The 21922-nt window shown below is 42.1% G+C and overlaps 2 protein-coding genes across 12 annotated transcripts in view; both read right to left on the bottom strand.

Annotated features, from left to right (window-relative positions):
* The window catches only part of ZFAND4 (zinc finger AN1-type containing 4), an 80224-nt gene extending 73709 nt beyond the window's left edge, over positions 1-6515 (bottom strand). The window contains exon 1 of the mRNA XM_082604768.1: positions 6178-6515. The gene's annotated coding sequence lies outside the window, so the exon portion shown is untranslated. The remainder of the gene's footprint in view (positions 1-6177) is intronic.
* Positions 6516-9467: 2952 nt separating this feature from the next.
* The window catches only part of LOC309791971 (WASH complex subunit 2-like), a 56710-nt gene continuing 44255 nt past the window's right edge, over positions 9468-21922 (bottom strand). For 5 of the 11 annotated variants that reach the window (XM_082601187.1, XM_082601183.1, XM_082601186.1 and 2 more), the window contains 10 exons: positions 21168-21323; positions 19283-19465; positions 17298-17426; positions 17089-17169; positions 16412-16534; positions 15369-15431; positions 14805-15017; positions 12539-13156; positions 11551-11728; positions 9468-9828 (listed from right to left, as the gene is read on the bottom strand). In XM_082601187.1, the coding sequence (XP_082457313.1) occupies positions 9689-9828; positions 11551-11728; positions 12539-13156; positions 14805-15017; positions 15369-15431; positions 16412-16534; positions 17089-17169; positions 17298-17426; positions 19283-19465; positions 21168-21323 (1884 nt within the window). In that variant the 3' untranslated portion in view covers positions 9468-9688. The remainder of the gene's footprint in view (positions 9829-11550; positions 11729-12538; positions 13157-14804; positions 15018-15368; positions 15432-16411; positions 16535-17088; positions 17170-17297; positions 17427-19282; positions 19466-21167; positions 21324-21922) is intronic. The other 6 variants (XM_082601191.1, XM_082601189.1, XM_082601190.1 and 3 more) reach the window with 3 other exon arrangements.

The following is a 21922-nucleotide window of genomic DNA, read 5'->3' as shown; positions in this document are numbered from 1 at the left end:
ATGAACATAGATGCAAAAATCCTCAACAAAATACTAGCAAACAAAATCCAACATCCCATTAAAAGGATCATATACCATGATCAAAGTGGGGTTTATTCCAGGAATGCAAGGATTCTTCAATATATGCAAATCAATCAACGTGATACACCATATTAACAAATTGAAGGAGAAAAACCATATGATCATCTCAATAGATGCAGAGAAAGCTTTCGATAAAATTCAACACCCATTTATGATAAAAACCCTGCAGAAAGTAGGCATAGAGGGAACTTTCCTCAACATACTAAAGGCCATATATGACAAACCCACAGCCAACATCATCCTCAATGGTGAAAAACTGAAACCATTTCCACTAAGATCAGGAACAAGACAAGGCTGCCCACTCTCACTACTCTTATTCAACCTAGTTTTGGAAGTTTTAGCCACAGCAATCAGAGAAGAAAAGGAAATAAAAGGAATCCAAATTGGAAAAGAAGAAGTAAAGCTGTCACTGTTTGCAGATGACATGATACTATACATAGAGAGTCCTAAAGATGCTACCAGAAAACTACTAGAGCTAATCAATGAATTTAGTAAAGTAGCTGTATACAAAATTAATGCACAGAAATCTCTGGCATTCCTATATACTAATGATGAAAAATATGAAAGTGAAATCAAGAAAACACTCCCATTTACCATTGCAACAAAAAGAATAAAATATCTAGGAATAAACCTACCTAAGGAGACAAAAGACCTGTATGCAGAAAATTATAAGACACTGATGAAAGAAATTAAAGGTGATACAAATAGATGGAGAGATGTACCATGTTCTTGGGTTGGAAGAATCAACATTGTGAAAATGACTCTACTACCCAAAGCAATCTACAGATTCAATGCAATCCCTATCAAACTACCACTGGCATTTTTCACAGAACTAGAACAAAAAATTTCACAATTTGTATGGAAACACAAAAGACCCCGAATAGCCAAAGCAATCTTGAGAACGAAAAATGGAGCTGGAGGAATCAGGCTCCCTGACTTCAGACTATACTACAAAGCTACAGTAATCAAGACAGTATGGTACTGGCACAAAAACAGAAAGATAGATCAATGGAACAGGATAGAAAGCCCAGAGATAAACCCACGCACATATGGTCACCTTATCTTTGATAAAGGAGGCAGGAATGTACAGTGGAGAAAGGACAGTCTCTTCAATAAGTGGTGCTGGGAAAACTGGACAGGGACATGTAAAAGTATGAGATTAGATCACTCCCTAACACCATAGACAAAAATAAGCTCAAAATGGATTAAAGACTTAAATGTAAGGCCAGGAAGTATCAAACTCTTAGAGGAAAACATAGGCAGAACACTCTATGACATAAATCACAGCAAGATCCTTTTTGACCCACCTCCTAGAGAAATGGAAATAAAGACAAAAATAAACACATGGGACCTAATGAAACTTAAAAGCTTTTGCACAGCAAAGGAAACCATAAACAAGACCAAAAGACAACCCTTAGAATGGGAGAAAATATTTGCAAATGAAGCAACTGACAAAGGATTAATCTCCAAAATTTATAAGCAGCTCATGCAGCTCAATAACAAAAAAACCCAAACAACCCAATCCAAAACTGGGCAGAAGACCTAAATAGACATTTCTCCACAGAAGATATACAGACTGGCAACAAACGCATGAAAGGATGCTCAACATCTTTAATCATTAGAGAAATGCAAATCAAAACTACAATGAGATATCATCTCACACCAGTCAGAATGGCCATCATCAAAAAATCTACAAACAATAAATGCTGGAGAGGGTGTGGAAAAAAGGGAACACTCTTGCACTGCTGGTGGGAATGTGAATTGGTACAGCCACTATGGAGAACAGTATGGAAGTTCCTTAAAAAACTACAAATAGGGCTTCCCTGGTGGTGCAGTGGTTGGGAGTCCGCCTGCCGATGCAGGGGACATGGGTTCGTGCCCCGGTCTGGGAAGATCCCACATGCCGCGGAGCGGCTGGGCCCGTGAGCCATGGCCGCTGAGCCTGCGCGTCCGGAGCCTGTGCTCTGCAACGGGAGAGGCCACAACAGTGAGAGGCCCGCGTACCGCAAAAAAAAAAAAAAAAAAAAAAAAAACTACAAATAGAACTACCATATGGCCCAGCAATCCCACTACTGGGCATATACCCTGAGAAAACCATAATTCAAAAAGAGTCATGCACCAAAATGTTCATAGCAGCCCTATTTACAATAGCCCAGAGATGGAAACAACCTAAGTGTCCATCATCAGATGAATGGATTAAGAAGATGTGGCACATATATACAATGGAATATTACTCAGCCATTAAAAGAAACAAAATTGAGCTATTTGTAATGAGGTGGATGGACCTAGAGTCTATCATACAGAGTGAAGTAAGTCAGAAAGAGAAAGACAAATACTGTATGGTGACACATATATATGGAATTTAATAAAAAAAATGTTCTGAAGAACATAGGGGTAAGACAGGAATAAAGACACAGACCAGACTTCCCTGGTGGCGCAGTGGTTGAGAATCCGCCTGCTGATGCAGGGGACACGGGTTCGTGCCCCGGTCTGGGAAGATCCCACATGCTGCGGAGCAGCTGGGCCCGTGAGCCATGGCCGCTGAGCCTGCGCGTCCGGAGCCTGTGCTCCACAACGGGAGAGGCCACAACAGTGAGAGGCCTGCGTACCGCAAAAAAAAAAAAGACACAGACCTACTAGAGAATGGACTTGAGGATATGGGGAGGGGGAAGGGTAAGCTGTGACAAAGCGAAAGAGAGGCATGGACATATATACACTACCAAACGTAAGGTAGATAGCTAGTGGGAAGCAGCCGCATAGCACTGGGAGATCAGCTCTGTGCTTTGTGACCGCCTGGAGGGGTGGGATAGGGAGGGTGGGAGGGAGGCGCAAGAGGGAGGGGATATGGGAACATAAGTATAACTGATTCATTTTGTTATAAAGCAGAAACTAACACACCATTGTTAAGCAATTATACTCCAATAAAGATGTAAAAAAAAAAAAGAAAAGAAAAAATATTAAAAGCAGCAAGGGAAAAACAACAAAGGGAATCCCCATAAGGTTAACAGCTGATCTTTCAGCAGAAAGTCTGCAAGCCAGAAGGGAGTGGCAGGACATATTTAAAGTGATGAAAGGGAAAAGCCTACAACCAAGATTACTCTACCCAGCAAGGATCTCATTCAGATTTGACAGAGAAATTAAAACCTTTACAGACAAGCAAAAGCTAAGAGAAATCAGCACCACCAAACCAGCTTTACAACAAATGCTAAAGGAACTTCTCTAGGCAGGAAACACAAGAGAAGGAAAAGACCCACAATAAAAAACCCAAAACAATTAAGAAAATGGTAATAGGAACATACATACCAATAATTACCTTAAACGTAAATGTATTAAATGCTCCAACCAAAAGACATAGACTGGCTGAATGGATACAAAAACAAGACCGGTATATATGCTGTCTACAAGTGACCCACTTCAGACCTAGGGACACATACAGACTGAAAGTGAGGGGATGGAAAAAGATATTCCATGAAAATGGAAATCAAAAGAAAGCTGGAGTGGCTTCCCTGGCGGCACTGTGGTTGAGAGTCCACCTGCCGATGCAGGGGACACGGGTTCGTGCCCCGGTCCGGGAGGATACCACATGCCGCGGTGTGGCTGGGCCCGTGGGCCATGCCTGCTGAGCCTGCGCGTCTGGAGCCTATGCTCCGCAACGGGAGAGGCCACAATGGTGAGAGGCCCATGTACCGCAAAAAAAAAAAAAGAAAAAAAAAAAAAAAAGAAAGTTGGAGTAGCAATTCTCGTATCAGACAAAATAGACTTTAAAATAAAGACTATTACAAGAGACAAAGAAGGACACTGCATAATGATCAAGGGATCACTCCAAGAAGAAAATATAACAATTGTAAATATTTATGCACCCAACATAGATAGGAGCACCTCAATACATAAGGCAAATGTTAACCACCATAAAAGGGGATATCAACAGTAACACAATCATAGTAGGGGACTTTAACACACCACTTCCACCAGTGGACAGATCAACCAAAATGAAAATAAATAAGGAAACACAAGCTTTAAATGATACATTAAACAAGATGGACTTAATTGATATTTATAGGACATTCCATCCAAAAACAACAGAATACACTTTCTTCTCAAGTGCTCATGGAACATTCTCCAGGAAAGACTCATATCCTGGGTCACAAATCAAGCCTTGGTAAATTTAAGAAAATTGAAATTGTATCAAGTATCTTTTCTGACCACAATGCTATAAGACTAGATGTCTACTACAGGAAAAAAAAACTGGAAAAAATACAAACACATGGAGGCTAAACAATACACTCTTAAATAACCAAGAGATCACTGAAGAACACCATACACAAAAATAAACTCAAAATGGATTAAAGACCTAAATGTAAAACTAGACACTATCAAACTCTTAGAGGAAAACATAGGCAGAACACTCTATGACATAAATCACAGCAAGATCCTTTTTGACCCACCTCCTAGAGAAATGGAAATAAAAACAAAAATAAACACATGGGACCTAATGAGACTTAAAAGTTTTTGCACAGCAAAGGAAACCATAAACAAGACGAAAAGACAACCCTCAGAATGGGAGATAATATTTTCAAATGAAGCAACAGACAAAGGATTAATCTCCAAAATTTACAAGCAACTCATGCAGCTCAATATCAAAAAAACACAACCCAATCCAAAACTGGGCAGAAGACCTAAGTAGACATTTCTCTAAAGAAGATATACAGATTGCCAACAAACACATGAAAGGATGCTCAACATCACTAATCATTAGAGAAATGCAAATCAAAACTACAATGAGGTATCACCTCACACCAGTCAGAATGGCCACCATCAAAAAATCTATAAACAATAAATGCTGGAGAGGGTGTGGAGAAAAGGGAACCCTCTTGCATTGTTGGTGGGAATGTAAATTGATACAGCCACTATGGAGAACAGTATGGAGGTTCCTTTAAAAACTAAAAATCGAGCTACCATACAACCCAGCAATCCCACTACTGGGCATATACCCTGAGAAAACCATAATTCAAAAAGTCATGTACCACAGTGTTCACTGCAGCTCTATTTACAATAGCCAGGACATGGAAGCAACCGAAGTGTCCATCAACCGATGAATGGAAAAAGATGTGGCACATATATACAATGGAGTATTACTCAGCCATAAAAAGAAACGATATTGAGTTATTTGTAGTGAGGTGGATGGACCTAGAGTCTGTCATACAGAGTGAAGTAAGTCAGAAAGAAAAACAAATATCGTATGCTAAACATATATATGGAATTAAAAAAAAAAGGTTCTGACGAACCTAGGGACATGTCAGGAATAAAGACGCAGATGTAGAGAATGGACTTGAGGACACGGAGAGGGGGAAGGGGAAGCTGGGACGAAGTGAGAGAGTGGCATGTACATATATACACTACCAAATGTAAAATAGATAGCTAGTGGGAAGCAGCCGCATAGCACAGCGAGATCAGCTCCGTGCTTTGTGACCACCTAGAGGGGTGGGACAGGGAGGGTGGGAGGGAGACGCAAGAGGGAGGGGATATGGGGATATATGTATATGTATAGCTGATTCACTTTGTTATAAAGCAGAAACTAACACACCATTGTAAAGCAATTATACTCCACTAAAGATATTAAAAAAAAAATCTTGGGGAAAAAAGAGTAATGGCATCAGAAAACGTTTCTAAATCAATTCCCAAAACATTTCTCTCCTCCCTTCTGAAAAAGTTCTTAAAACACAACCATCAAAGATGAAAGGGAAGTTAAAGACAGGTAATGCGATAACAGTGCTGAATAACTAATTTCAGTAACTCGGAATCAGCTTTATCCTCTGTTGTAAAGAACAGCCATATAAGAGCATTTCTTTTAAACTCTTCCTCCGACCTAAAGGGAGCCAGCATGTTATGCAGTCCTTAAAAATACCGACTCTTAATGAACCGTTTTTACTAAAGCCTGGAAATATACCTAAGTTTTAAATACAAGCTTCAGAATTGTATCCACCACATCATGTACCCTAAACTCTGAAATCAATTTCCTAGCGGGACTGTGAAATCCTTCGGAGCCAACGCCTCCTCGATCCTTCAGTGTTAGACACTTGAAGAGAACGGAGTCACCTGCGCAGCCCGTGTTCCTCCAGGATAAACTCCGGCTACCCAGGCGCACGGGCCAGATCAGGAGGGCAGCAGTCAGGCTCCGCGTCAGAATCCGCGACTCGGAGGGCAGCACCTGTCGGGCGGGGCGGGGCACCCCGCGTCGCGCTCGCAGAGGGACGGAAAGTGGAGGCTGTCTCCTCCGCGAAGGCGGCCCGCCGCGCCGGTATCGGGGCAGCGGCGGCGACGGAGGGGGCGAGGCCAGGAGGCCAGCGACGGCAGCGCGGCCCGGCTCACCGGCCCGCGGCCCTAGGCACCCTCCCCATCCGGCCCACTTGCCCTCACCGGCTTTCGTCCACTCCCTCGCCTGCCCCCAGGCCCGTAAGGAGGTGCGGCCCCGCGAGCGACGCTGCGGCAGGTACCGAAGAGCAACGCTCAGTGGTCGCCGCGCCCCCGCCCCTTTGTGACACCGCGTACCAATCGCTCGCCGGTGCTCGCGTCGCCCTCCAATCAGCGGGGGCGGGGGCGGGACCTGTCCGCCGGACGCCTGCGGATGCGCGGGAGCCGGGGCTTCTTTTGCGTTCGGTGGTGGTTGTTGATTAGGAGAGGCCCGGATGTTAATTCTGTATTACTAACAGTGGCCTGCTGACTAGGGCCGAAGCGGGCGGGCTGGAGACCAGTCGCACAGGCTTCCGAGAACGGTGGGGTTGGCCTGTGGCCTAAGGAGAGTATGGACAGCACCCTCCCTGAGACCAACCTAAGGCGCTCTTAGAGGTGCCCGACGTACTATGGGGATAGTCCCCGTCGATGGCCTTTCCAGAGCCTGTGCACTTCTAGTGAGGTCCAGGCCGGCCTGCCTTAAACAAATCACTCTTCCTGCGCTTTACTGACCCCTAACGTTTCTGGTCTCACGTACCTCATCTGAAACATGGGGACACTGCCATGCCTGGTTGAAAGCAAGGGCGAAAGCAAACAAGCTCTGTAGATCTTATCCATTTATTCCTCATCCAATTTACTGAGAATTGTAGAGTTGAAATTGAGTGGGTACCTTGGGTTGTCAAATCGCAGAGTCGGCTATGCCCAGCCACCCTTTTTTTTTTATCTCCAGTTCTAATTACCAAGCTGTTGAGCTCAGGTGCACAACATAACAGACAACACAAACCTTCCAGCCTGACATGGGCCCCCATTGCTTCTTTTTATCTTCATTTCCTGTAGGTGTTCTAAATCCAAGGCTTACGGATTTTCCAGCCCTCCTGGCCTACTATTTTACTAGGTGGATTACTTAACTGACAATGAACAGTAATCTCCCTCTCACTGCAGCTTCACTTATCTTGTGACTCAGAGGAACCAGTCTAAAATGAACCCCAATGCCTAATCTCCATTGCCTGTCCCTTCTTACTCCCCTCTGAGACCCCACCCACCAAATTATCTCCATAATTCAACAAACCATTTAGTATACACTGAGGTATATGATAAGGGACTGTGCTTTCACTCATCTTCAGGCTCTCTTGCCACTGGTTCCTTCTTAAACTCTTTAATACTGAGTTGACTGGAGCCCCGTGAGGACAGAGATATGATTATTATCTTTGTATACTAAATTCTTAAATGAGTGCCTGTGATGAAATGAATCTTACTGAAGCAAAACCTTAGTTTCTAAAACCTGCCACCTCTCTCAGTCAGGGAGAACTGAGAGGAGCTTTGGAGTCAGGTGGATGCGCTTAAAGCCTTGGGTTCCAACATTGGAAGCTCTGCTACCTTGGCCAGTTCATTCATTCTCGCCATCATCATCTACCGTGTTTCAAGTACCAGGCAGTTAACACGGATCTTTGCATATTCTGTCCCATCACAATCCTGCAAGGTGGGTACTGAAACCCCTACTTGACAAAGAAGGAAACAGAAGCTAAGAAAGGTAAAACAATTTGCCTATACTCAAACAGCTCTAGGTGGCAGATTTAAATCTAGGTCTCAATAAAAAAATCCAAACTTGTTCCGCTAGTCCATTCTGCTTCCAGATTTTAGCCTCATCTGTGAAATGAGGACAACACCTATCTGGTAGAGTTAAGGAGACTGACATGAAAAGTGCCTACCATCGGACGAGTGAGTGTTAAGTTCCCTCCCCCTTTCAACCCTCTCAAAATAGCAATTTGCCTATTTTCTAACTCTATTGTCTCCTGAATTCCCTGGAATCAATCCTAATGATGGGTCAGCAGATTTGATCATTCCAAAAGAAAAACATGTTTAACAAATGCTTACTGAGTCAGATCCCACATGGGGCTCAGAGCAGGAAACTGTACACAAGTAACGTAAGGGACAGAAGGAAGATGCACTAAAGGGATAGGGAAAAGGAATAGGCAGCTAGTATGTACCCTCTTCTGCTGTTGGGTCATTCTCACAGCAGAGCTGGACAAACAGTTGATGTGTGAGAGCTATACAAAATCTCTATGAGCAATTCCCAATTCAACCTTAAAAGTAACCAAGGAAGAAGTTACTGGCTTCAGAATTGGTGAAGCCAACTGGGTCTGCTTACAAGATTGTGACATGGTTACAGATTTAATACTCATGAGCAAGATGGCACAGCACAGGAAAACAGACTAGAAGGGCAGGGGGTGAGATGGGGGGGTGATCAGCCATCCACAATGGACAACACAGTTGTAGAACATTCCCATCAGTGCAGAGTTCTATGAAACAGTGGTGCTCTAGAAGCTGACATTTCCATCCTCAGCACTTCTTCCTACCAATAAGGCTCATTCTGCCTCTTTCAAAAAATAATGTAAAGCTCCAAGGAATGGAAATGGATGCCTTAGAGCAAGAGTCAGCAAATTGTTTCTGTAAAGGGCCACAAAGAAAATATCTTAGACTCTGTAGGCCATCCAGTCTCTGACACAACCACTCAACTCTGGCATTGGAGGTAGGGTGAAAACCGCCATAGACAATACATAAATGAATGGGTATGGTTCTTTCCAATAAAACTTTATTTACAAAAACAGACAGTAGAGGACTACAGTTTGCCAAATCTTGCTTTAGTGGACCTATAGAGGCATCTTCAGAATTCAGTGGAATGAGAGAAAACCTCCTCTCCTATTACAAAGACTCATGAAGTACATAATCTCTCATCCTCTTCCTCTATCAAGTGCCCTGGTTCTAAGTTAGGGCTCCCATACATGTAGGGAAGACTCCTGGTCATCTGTCTGGCATTTGCTACCTCTGGGAGTCCCTGTCCACCCATGAAAGGCACAAATAGGTTTCTTTTCTAATGACCCTAAACCATGGCCCCACCAAGGCTAATCAAAATATGGTTAAAAAAGCAAAAACAATAACGAAACAGTGAAACATTTATTTCTGTTTGGCAGTATTAAGCATGATTAAAACCAGTCCAGAAAAATACTAAGTACGTTGGGTAAGAAGTGAGCTAGCTGTTTCAGTATATGCTTTTTATAATTCAGTTAAGACAGTGAGCACAGAAGACAGCATCATTAACTCAAGGATGTAGCTGTACACTGGATGTACAAGGATGTAGAGTGTACACCTGTACACTCTACTGGCCTCCAAAGGCGTTCAAGGGATCATCAAATATGTTGGACACCTTCTGTTCAGATCTTGATTCAGGCACTGTCTGTGAAGATCGACTTTTTGGTTTGGTTGTCTTAGCCTGGATACCAGAGGAGAAGATATCATCTTTAAAAAGGAAAAAAAGAAAAAGAAAAAAAGAGTTGCTGAATAGGCAAGAAAATGGGTGCTTTTAAGATACATCTACACAAACAACCAAAGACTCAAGTCTGACAACAGTATGGGATACCAAAAAACACTAAGATAGAGCCAAGCCTCTTAGATTCTGGTCCTGGTTCTGCTACTAAGTTTTATGATCACATACAAGTCACATTTTCTCTCTGAGCATAATTTTCTCAGCTACAAAGCTGTGTGTGTGCACATGCAGGAGAGGAAAAGTGGAAAGATAACTGAATTTCCAATCCAGCCCCTGACTTTACCATCTATGCATTATACTTATTTCTACATTCTTTTCCCACTGGGTTTTAAAAGGAAAAGGCACTAAAAATAAGCAAAGGGAAATCCAACACAGGTCACCCTCTTTCAGAATAAATGCATCTGTTTGCAGCACCTAAACGCTAAGCATGTAAGTCTTTATGACTACATTTGTGTTTAATGTTTCACTGACTCTAATGCTCCATGACTCACTTTACTCAGTAATGATAGTAACCCAGTAATGTTACTGCTAGGATTCTATTCTACTGAGATTTTAGCATGTGTACATAAAGATATGTATGTACAAATGTTAAAGATTATGGCATCATTTGTAACAGAGAAAATGGAGAAACAATCTAGATCACTCTCAATAGGCTAATGGCTAAATATAAAGCAACAGTACACAACTACTAAAAACAAGGAAGTAGATCTCTATGTACTGACATGGGAAAACACTGAAAAAATAAGTATACGTTTATATGTATACAAACCTATATTACTGTCACCATGTCTGAAAGGGGACACACCAAACTCTCAATAATAGTTACCTCTAGGGCTAGCTTTTTACTTTTTACATTTTACCAAGAGCATTAATCTATTATAACATGTATTACTTTTTTTGTAATAAAGTCTCTTCTGTACCTTGTAGTGGGAAGCAGGTAGAGGCAGAGCACACTTGCTTGGGGAGTCAAAAAAGTGTGGCTTTGCAGTACCAGCTTTCTCCCAGTTAACCCCAAGGTCCAGACTGGGAGAGAGGAGGTGGGGGAGTAGGAAGTGTATATGGCCTCAGCCCGAGCCCTATGCACTAACACAGGACATATCAGAAGCCCTACATTTCGGGTTATGGGGCATTTGGTGCCCAGTAATAAAGTAGACATTATGCTATGGAGAGAAAATGAACATGTTTACAAACACAGAAGATCTTTGGTGAGAGGTAAAGTCTGAGTTACAGCCTGCTTTCCTATACAGTCCTGCTCTCCTCCTGCACTGCCCCTCCATTCTCCGAACCACTAACGCTCACTCTCCAGCTAGAACTGCATCACACCCGAGGCAGCCACCTCAGCCTACTTTAGCATGTGGGGTAGTTTCTGATCCTCCTTTCATGACATCAGTGTTCAGATCTGTCATAGATGATTGGCAGGGGGCACACTAAGAAAAAAGCTAAATTATACTTGAAAGTCAAACTCTGGGCTCCTTCAACCTCCTTGATATCCATCGTAACAAAACATTGTTTCACCAAAATGACTAAGCCATTTACTTATCCACCCTCAGTCTATCTCAGGAGTATAGAGCAAGTCAAAGGAAACCCACTGGGGAACATTTTCCAGGAAAGGGTCAAGACAAAGGTAGCAGGAGAAATATCAAGTCGCTGAACGGTAATGACTCTCTCTGTCATGTGTAGAAAACTAAACTTACCCATATCATCGTCAAATATAGACTTAGCTTCCACTTTCTTTTTGGACTTTTCTTTTGGTTTTACAGTTAGGTCAGCAAAGATATCAATGTTATCATCAAACAAGTTGGAGTCAAATGTTCTTTCCTTCTCTCTTGTTTTTTGTGAGGCCTTCATTGCTTCTGTAGCAAATATATCATCCTTGTAAGCCAAAAAACAAGCACAACAATTTAAAATCAAGTTTTTACTTTACTACATACGCTAATTTCAACAAGTTGTAGAAATAAAAACTGCCACAGGGTTCTGGAACAGCCATGTGAGCTGCCCCTCTATCTGGAATTGCTACTCCAGATCTCTGCCTGGCATGGTCCTTCTCTTTCTTCTAGTCCCAGCTAAACCTCGAGCCGTACAGAGAACCCTTCTCTACCAGTCCTACCTGAAGGAGCACCTCCCACCCCAACCCATCACGCTGCCCCACTGCCCTGGGTTGTTTTCTTTAAGGCCCTTAACATTACCTGAAAACGTTATTTATACGCGGCTCTGTCTACATCCAATTCCCCTCCCTGAGAGCTCTGCGGAGCAGAGCACTGGTCCTAGTTCCCCTTGTGCTTCCGCTTCCCAGATGCTCAATAAACATCTGCCCGAAGAGCGTCACTGAAGGCCTTACCGCTTGCGTTAAATCATCAGCTCCAGCCAGGGCCTGTTTCCCCAAGAACCAGAGGTTAAACACTCAAGCTGTAGAGATGCTACTTTATCTATGCTGACTGCAGCAATAGCCAGATAAAAACCATTCACTTGCATCAATGGTTATGGCCAGAAACAAAACAGAAAACCACTCTGAGTAAGTTTCAGAGTTATTAATAAAAGAACCTAATTATAATTACTAAGCAAGTAGATACAGGGCAGCAACCAAACAGGTTTAAAGCAATCTATGGCTCAAATGACCCAATCAGGTATTTTCCTTAACAAAGAACCCCGCACAAAAATGTATTGTTATGTCCTATTACCTACCTCAAAAATATCTTGTGCTTTTGAGATAACATCCTGCTGACTGTTGGATTTTGACTCATTCTTCTTGCCTTTCTGGTCTGTAAAGAGATCGTCCTCATCTTCCAGGAGAGGGAAAGGATTTGTTTTCTTTGCTGGTTTTGGTTTAACAGACTGAAAGAGATCATCATCACTGCCTGCCTCACTGAGAGCAGGAAACATGGGGCTTTTTTCTTTACTTCCCCCTGCCGGGTTGGCCAGGCTGTCTGCTGCCTTCACCTTGGCTTTTCTTCTCCCCGTGGACTGAGATGCAATGCCCTTGGAAAAGATATCTCCAGAATCAAAAAGGTCATCCTCAAGAGGTTGACCCAGAGATTTCACAAAGGGGTTTCTGTCTTTCCCAAGCACAGGACCACCTGCCCAAGTTGGAATGGCAGCTGCCATGGGCTCCTCAGAGCTGTCTTCTCCACCAGCTGCCCTGGGCTGTGGCTGATGACCATCTGGTGAAATGACGCCATCTGCCAATTGTGCAATAAATTCCCTGGGGGTACTCATGTCCTCAGCCTCACTGGACTCCTGGGCAGCCAACCGTCGAGCTGTGCGTGTCTGTGGTCTGCGCTTCCCTCTCACTTTGACTCGGGTCTGCAATGGCAAAAACCACACACTGACCTGATGGTTTTTTAAAAGGTGCTCAAAACTAACATAGCAAATCATCAGCAACTCAAAATACTGTTAGGTTGTCAGGTTCCCCTCAATCGAGATATCATCTAAGACAGAAGAGGTTATTTCTTAAAGATTTCCAAAGGCGTTTAATAGCTCCTAGTACTCTAAGACTCACTCTTAATCCTTCAGTGTCCCCCATTTTTGAGTCTTTTGAGGGCAATTTCTGTTCAATTTGATACAAAAGGCTTCATCTGCCACTGGAAGCCACACTGCTTGTGCCACACTGTCTTGTGTCCCACAGCGCTCCCTGGACCCTTCCTTCTCTGCCCTAAGTTTATATGTGGGTATCTTTCAAAACGAGAAAGAATCAGGGGGATTCTGGCAATAAGTTTTACTGGGGGATAGCCTAAAATCAGGCTCCAGAAACAGGGAGATAAGATGATAAAGACAGAAAGGTAATCTCAGATGCTCTTTTCTTCAAGTCAACAAACACTAAATCCAAATTTTAAATACTTCACGTAAAAAAATGTGGCTTAGGAATCAGAACTTTCAATATAACCTCAAAATATGAGTCACTTATTAGCAATAATGCAGTATTTGTAATATTTTCCAACATATACCATCAAGTAGTTTTAAGAAGGCACAAGCTACTTTGGGCAAAGTACTTAACTGTACTTTGGGCAAAGTACTTAACTGTACTTTGCCTATGTCGAGGAAATTTCATGAATTATTTCAGGAACAATTTAAACTTAACAACAACAAAATAAGCTAACAGAAAAAAAAGAAAGGAGGGATGTTTTATTTTTCATAAGTAAAACAGGTTTGGAAACACTTGAAATGAATGTATTTGCAGGGTCATCCTCGGCACTGTTGATTACTCAGATAACATCTAAGATTTTTTTAGAGAAGGAAGACTGGATAGAAGAGAACCAATTGAAATAAAAGTAAAACCTCAAAGAGGTCACGGTCCATCCAGCACAAGTCCACAGTCCTACGCAACAGTGTGACAGGACGTAATTGCCACGGGATCTCAGAGAGGGAGCCCAGGGCAGGGGCAGGAGGGGAAATGTCACAGAAACTGTGAAGTCTGTGCAGAGCTGTCGATGAGGAAGAGCATTCCTGACAGAGGAAGCAGCACGAGCTGACGGCAGCAGCACGTTGGGGCACGTGTGTTTGGGGAATGGTTCCTGGTGGCTGGACTTAGGCTGACAGTGTGGGGCGACTGGTGGGAAAGCTGGAAGCTTCAGTTAGCACAGACTGTAAATGGCTTTAATACCAAACCAAGGAGCTTGAACATCCTCCTTTGAGCAGTGAGGAGACGGCAGAGGGAGCAAACAGTAAAGACATGACCTGCTCAGTGTTCAGAAGGCCTCCAGGTGGCAGCCAGGAGCTAGTGAGCTAGCTACTGAGCAGAATGCAAATGTAACAAAAGGCAGGCAGTGGAAGAGTGGACACAGAACTAGGGAGGTGGAAGGAGGGCAGAGAGGCTCAAGGAAAGATGAGGCGCCTCCTTCAAATAAGGAATCGGGGTCAGCCTATCGTGTGCAACTGATGAACTCGGAAGAAACATACAAACTGTTCTGGTTTAAAAAAAAAGCAGGCAAGCAAGCAAAGGTGGTTTCATCACCTTGTTCACACTGTGTAAGGTGTCTGCCTGAGCTGGAAGGTCAAAACTCACGCCGGCCTCCCCACTCCCGGGAAGAGTGGGCATACTTTCCAGACTGTGGATTCTCCCAGGTTCAGACGAAGGAACACCCAATTCTGGCAAAACAGACTTCGTTCCAGAGATCTGGGGAGCCGCTGTAGGCAGCAAGGCTGCTGGGTTAATTGCTAAATTTGCCTAAAGAAGAAAAATGAAACTTACTCTATGTTTTCTTAAACACAACAGTCTACTCTTATTACTGTGACACATGACGAAAGACTTGGTGTATGTAATATGTAGTACGAGAGGAGAAAGAGAAAGGCAGGGAAGTCTCCTGATCTAGTCTTAGAATTAAAACAGAGGGCTATACCCCTGTGCCCACCACAGGACCAAAGAAGAGATGTTACAGACGCAGCACACAGGAAGCAACAACCAGAGGGTGGGGAAGAGATGAGAAAATGCCTGGCAGCAGCTGACAAAAGGAAAACCCAAGAAAGTTTACAGATGCCACAAGGCAGGCAATGAAGGTTCCAGACACGTTATAATTACTTGAATTTTCCAGATCCAAGGGGATGGCTCTTTGGTTTTAAATGGAGCGGGACCTGGTGAGTCCTGTGTGAAATTACATTCAGTTAAAAATCCATTGGGGAAATAGAAAAGTGTCTCTTGGATTACACATATGCCTGAAAATAAATCTGTGATGGAACAAAGCTGTTGGTTTCTATGATTCTATAATGGAAAAGGCATTAAAATCTCTCCTGGGGCCTCAAAACATTTCACTAACATTACTTCATTTGTGCTTCCTTATCTGATGTGTAAGTGGAAGGCTGTAAGACCACACATGGAGGAAAGGGAGACAAAGATATGAATAAGATTCATAAGAATTATAGTGTATCAGAGCCCCAAAACTGGACCAGCTGGAAACATGACAATGCTGGTTATCTCACACAGCAAATATTACGGAGCACACAGAAATTCACCCAAGCCTAATGCACTAGTTCTAGAAGCAAAAGAAGCTGAGACATGAGTCGCTGGAGATGTGTGAGTCCTAGTGCCTCATTTTCACAGCTCAGAACACTGAGGCCTCAATGAGACATCCGGGGACAGCTGTAAGCCAGGACCAGAACTCACTGTCTAGCCCTGCTCTGCCTTCAGGAGGAACGCCACAGAGAAGACTGCTGAGGATGGAGGCCTAATAGCAATGATCTCAGAAGACATAACACAGAGAGGGAATCAAGAAAGTGGATATAATTCATATTTAATTCTAATGGAACCCTACTCCAAGGTAGCCCAAAGGGAGAAATGGAGTTCTAGTGGGAAGATCTTAATCCTGCCTTAACTCTATCTTGGAATCGAATTTGCAGGTACTCCAAAAGTAATAATGATAAGTATAGATTCATGGAACCAGTGTGGAGTGAGGAGAGGAGAACTGAGCAGGGGTTAAAAAAAAAAGTAAACAAAGGGAGGTAGTCCTAGTTGCTATTTCCTCCTTAATTAAGAGAACTCTGAATGACCCCGGGTCTGCATGATGCAATTAAACTATACTACAATGCAAACAAGAGCTGAAAGTCCTTAAAGAGATCAGTTCTAACCTGAGGTGTTTCCGATTTCCATATGCCTTTTTCTTTGATACCTGGAGTGGATTCAGGCTGTTTCTGGTTCTTGAAAGAGGAAACAGAGTGGTCTTTTTTCACTACCTTCTTCTTTTCTGGGATCTTCAAAAGCAAAGAATACCTAAAGTCTGTCAAGTATCTTAGAAATTTTAAGGAAAAGTCATAATGCAAAAAGAGAAAATAGCTTCTGACTTTTAAAAGTCATTTCACAAATGAGAGTTGAACAAACAAATTTAAAGGCAGCATTTCAGAAACAGAGTTCTAAAGACCAGGCGTCCTCTCAGTGATAAAGAGAAAATAGAGAGTACTTAAAAGTCTACTGGTGAAGGGAGGGAAATGACACACATGGCCTAACACTCAGATTTATAGCTTTGCACCTGAAAGGCATGAATATTTTGTCACCATATCATATGTACTGGTCTTTCAATGAACAACTTAAAAATCAAACAGGTTTGTAAAACGGTAAGAGAGCCTGGGTTAGTTAATAGTTTAACGTTAGGAAACATAAGATGGAGACAACCTGAACATCGTCATGAGCACGTTATTTGCTGTTCATTTACTAGTGAGCATTTTCCTTAGTCACATTAAGGGGACATTCATTTCCTTTCCTAGAAGCCTTCCTACACACCACAGTATTGAGAACAAAAGTCTGGTACCAAAGGATGCGACTTGGCAGAGCTGAAAAGATCATCATCTTCATCATCCCCAAACAGGCTCCCAACACTTGGTTCTAACAACTAGAATAGAAAAAACTTAAATTCAATATCCAAAACAAAAACAATTTACAAAGAGAGTCAGGTGAGCTACAGAGACAATATTTAACATAATAACAAAGCTATGACATGGAGAACCATTTGGAACTGACCCTGTTTTTTTTGGGGCCGGAGAAAAGGTCAACGTCTGGGTCATTGTCCTTCTGAAGCTTGCGACTAAAAAGGAGCTCTTCATCCTGAAAGACACCTGTGCTCTTGGGGTGGGCATTAGGATCAGGACTCTAGGAAAAAAAGAGGGAAGTTCATGTATTTTAGACTCCTAGGGCTTTACCTCAAGGAAATAATACACAGCTACAAAGATGAAACAACAAAGATATTCCTTGTGGCTCTGTTTATAGTGGCTAAAGGTTGGACACAGCCTGAGTGCCCATCAGAAGGGGAATGACAGTGTCACAAAATGGAATACTTGGGAGATACTAAGAACAGTGGAGAATATATTTACAAAAACAGATAACATATACATAATCTGGAAAGATCATCTTTCAACCTTTGTGTAGTATCTGAATCTGAACTGTTTATTTAAAAAACAATCCTTAGTTCCATACTGAGAAACATTTTAGGGGTGAAAACTCATAAAGTTAAACAAGTTCTCTCCATCTCATGCCCAAAGGGAAGAATGAGACAGCAGCTGACTTAATACCAGAGACTACACAGAGTGGTCAAGCACATACCCCTAACTTCTACTTACCAGCATCTTAGGCCAAAGAGCTGGCACGGGTGTCATCAGCCAACCTTCCCCTATGCCCATCCACCTTCCACCCCACTACCTTCAGATTCCAAACAAGTTCTTTCTGTTTGCTAGGGTATCTGACATTTGAAAGTTACTATCACATTACTCGGTTTGATACTATAATGCCCCAGACTTGACGTTTTAAAATTCTTCCCTTTCTTTAGTATCACAACCACAGACAGAAACAAACAAAAAAACTCACTTCTGACAAAATGTGTCACATTAAAAATTAACTAATAATTATTATTGATTACACATAAAAATTAGTGTAACATAGCAACTAAGGTTCAAAGTTTTACAACCGTGAAAATCATATACAAAATCAAACACAGTAAGAGACTAGAAGAAAATATAGCAAATTATTCATATTCACTGTGTGTAGCTCTCATTTATAAATGGGGCTATCCTACTGGTATAATAAGAAAATTCATAAAACATTTGTTGTAAATATCAACATGGACTATATCCTCAGTTTGATTTACAAAAAATTATTGGCAATCTATGGCCCATCGCCTGTTTTCTCTTCTTTAAATACTTCTATTGAGATAAAATTCACCTATTTAAAGTGTGTAATTCAATGGTTTATAATATATTCACAAAGCTGTGCAAATACCACCACAATCTAAATTTAGAACATTCTCATCATGCCATAAAGAACCTCCAAACCTACTAGCAGTCACTCTCCATTCCTGTCCACCTCTTTCCCCAGACCCAGGCAACCACTGATCTACTTTCTCCCTCTATGGATTTGCCTATTCAAGACATTTCAAATAAATGAATTCATACATAATGTGTTTGTCACTAGCTTCTTTCATTCAGCATGTTTTCAAGGTTCATCTATGTTGTACCATGTATCAGTCATTCACTCTTTTTATTGCCAAATAATATTCCATTGTATGGCTAAAACACATTGCGTTTATCCATTCATCAGCTGATAGACATCTAAGTTGTTTCCATCTTTTGGCTATTATGAATAATACCTGTTGGGAACATTACATTCAAGTTTTTGTGTGAACTTATGTTTTCATTTCTCTTGGTTATATACCTAGGAGTGGAATTGCTAGGTCAAGTGGTAACTCTTATATTTAAGAATCTGAGGAAGCACCAAATTGATTTCTGAAGTGGCAGCACCATTTTACATTTCTAACAGCAATGGATGAGGGCTCCAGTTTCTCAACATCGTCACCGACACTTGGCCATTATCAAAAAAAAGTCAACAAGTGATGGTAAGAATGTGAAGAAGCTGGAACCCTCCATTCTTCAGCAACTCACATCACAGACCTGACACCGTGAAATGAGACTCTTTTATCCTTCTAAAGATTTGAACCTTTACAGCTTTTTGCTCACCTTTCCTACTTCTTTCTTCAGAGCTTGGAAGCTGTTTTGATCTTCTGTTTTATCCTCTTCCTCATCAAATAAGCTAAGAACAGTTTTGGTTCTAGTTTTAGTTCCTCTGTCCAATGGGGATGATGCAGAAAATAAATCAGGATGCTTGGCTGCTTCCTGAGTAGATACATTCAGAGATTCTTCCTGAAAATGGAAATAGTAAGGAAAAAAAATGAGTAACACCTGGAAACAAAAATTCTATTGTGGGGCCTCCCAAGCTCCTCATTAATTCAGTAACTGTCACACCTGCATGTTTCAGGGCATGACAGCTAATCACACCTATCCCCAGGTAACAAAACACTCAGGCCAATTCTTGATTGGCCACTCCAATGGAGAGTCTAGTACAGATAATTCATAATCAAAGATGATTTTTTCCAAACAGTTTAAAGCCTATATTTATAACTCCTTCCAACCAAGATACATATATATCAGTTATAACTCTGAGCCACACAGGTTGCTCATGAGCTATAAATAACTTCGAAGTCACAGGTATGATACAAATGCCAATCACTGGAAACGGATCATATATTTCCTAGTATTTAACTAACACATAACTCCAAGGGAGAGGCCTAACTGACAGAATTGGACACAACTTGTACAAGGCTTATACTGTATTATGCAATTAGAAGAATCTCTAAAATAATCATAAAATGCAGCATTTATTCATTCAACAAGCACCACCTTTCAGGCGAGATACCATTGACTGTAAGAATCACTGTTCCTGTATGAACTGCCAAGAAACAAACAAACAAACTCCCAATTAAACATGCCATCGATTGTGAGGTGCATCCTAATTTCAAAGTGGTTAAACTATGAAGGAAATATATACTTCTTTAAAGAAAATATGCAAATTTGAAAGTGCCTACTATGTGCGAGGTAATAAGCTAAGCACCACAGATGCAATGGAAAGCAAAACAGACATGGCCCCAATCCTCAAAAAGCTTATCCTCAAGCAAGGGAGACAGCAGTACAACAAGCAGCTAGAGTTCAAGGGGAAAACGGGCTACAGCAACACAGAAAAGGTCACATTGAAACAACAGGAATCACACAGTGATTCAGGTATAGGTAAAATGTTCGCATCACTGTAGCCCCAAGAAGCCTCGACAGGAAAAGTATATGCAACATTCTTCACATAGGCCCTAGAAGAGAGAGTAAACCTAGATAGCTGAACACACACAAGTACGGGAGTAGGAGAAAAGTTAGAAAAAAAGAAAAAGTAGACAGAGACTGAAAGAACTGCTGATTCCCAGATGCAGCCAGCAGCCTTATCCACAGGCCTCCTGCAGAAGAGGACAGTCCGCCCAGGAGAAGAAAGCTAATGCTTTAGAAGAAAGCCAAATTTCACTTCACTCTGTAATTCACAGCCAACATCAACTAAATGTAAAAGATTGGTAAACTAAAATCTTCTTAAAGCTGTCATTGTAATTTAACTACAGGTGGGACTAGGAGAGAGCAAGGGGAAACAGACTACGGAGAAGAGGGCCAGTCAGAAAGAACAGACGTGCAGAGAGAAAACCGAAAGGAAAAATGAGTTGAGACAGAGAAAGGAAAAATGGACACTGACATAATGACCATAATAATGTAAAACGGGAAAAATGCACATCACTGTGTGTGCACATATGCCTAGAAAAGAGATGGAGAGGCAAGAGCAATGCTGAAGGTCTCCCAGAAAGGCAGGATCACAGATTTCCTTCTTCATACTTTTCAGTGTTTTCAAAATTTTCAACAAATGAGCCGTTTGTTTTCTGTGGTAGAAAAATGTAAGGGTATGTGTGTGCGCGTGTGGGTTTTACAAGAACACGTGACAGACAAAAATATCAGATTATACAAGAAAAAAAAAGTCCACCTTTCCTGACTCCTCAGCCACACTAGTTCTCCCAAATTCTGACGACTCTTTGGCACTCTCAGCCTTCTTAGCCACCGGTTTCACTTCCAACCGTGCCTCCTTCTCTTCTTCATCACTGAACAGCAGAGGTGGTACGTCAGGGACAGTCTCTTTTTTCTATCAGAAGAATAAATGACATCCTCAAAAACAAACAAACAAAACGTGTGCCTGACGAGCATGGCAATGTATAGAACAAGCCAGAAGCACAGTCCTCTTTAAGACATTAGCTAAACTTTGGGGTCGGGAGAGACAGGACAGGACAGTGAAGGGGGCACAAACAGGGAGAAGCAATACCACCACTACCTCAGACTTGCAGACAGTTTCTGCCACCACAAGGTCTGCACCTATCTCCTTGCATCTGTTAACTCCTTGTGTGCGCCATGGCTTAGATCCTAACCTCTGCCGCCCAATCATTAGTCTCTCCTCTCTGCCTCCCTCCCCTTACCTTTCAGCTGTATGACATCATCCAGAGCTGTCTTGCTAAAACACCCACCAGATTACTTCATCTCCCACCCCAAACCTGCGCTGTGTGCATTAAGCAAATGCTAAACATGACAATCAACTGGCCCCTCTTTATGACCCTCATCCATCTGCACCTCATCAACCTTCACTATTCCTTAAACCTATTGTAAACTTCCACACTTCCACGCTTGATCTGCACTGTCTAGAGAAACAAATCCTCCTCATTTTTCAAGCAAGGCCCAGCTCTGATGTCA

The sequence above is a fragment of the Mesoplodon mirus genome, assembly GCF_964341445.2.
Source record: "Mesoplodon mirus genome assembly, chromosome: 2".
In the NCBI taxonomy this organism is placed as follows: Eukaryota; Metazoa; Chordata; class Mammalia; order Artiodactyla; family Ziphiidae; genus Mesoplodon; species Mesoplodon mirus.
Note: the sequence above shows the minus strand (reverse complement) of the source record. Positions and strands in the feature narration are given on the sequence as shown.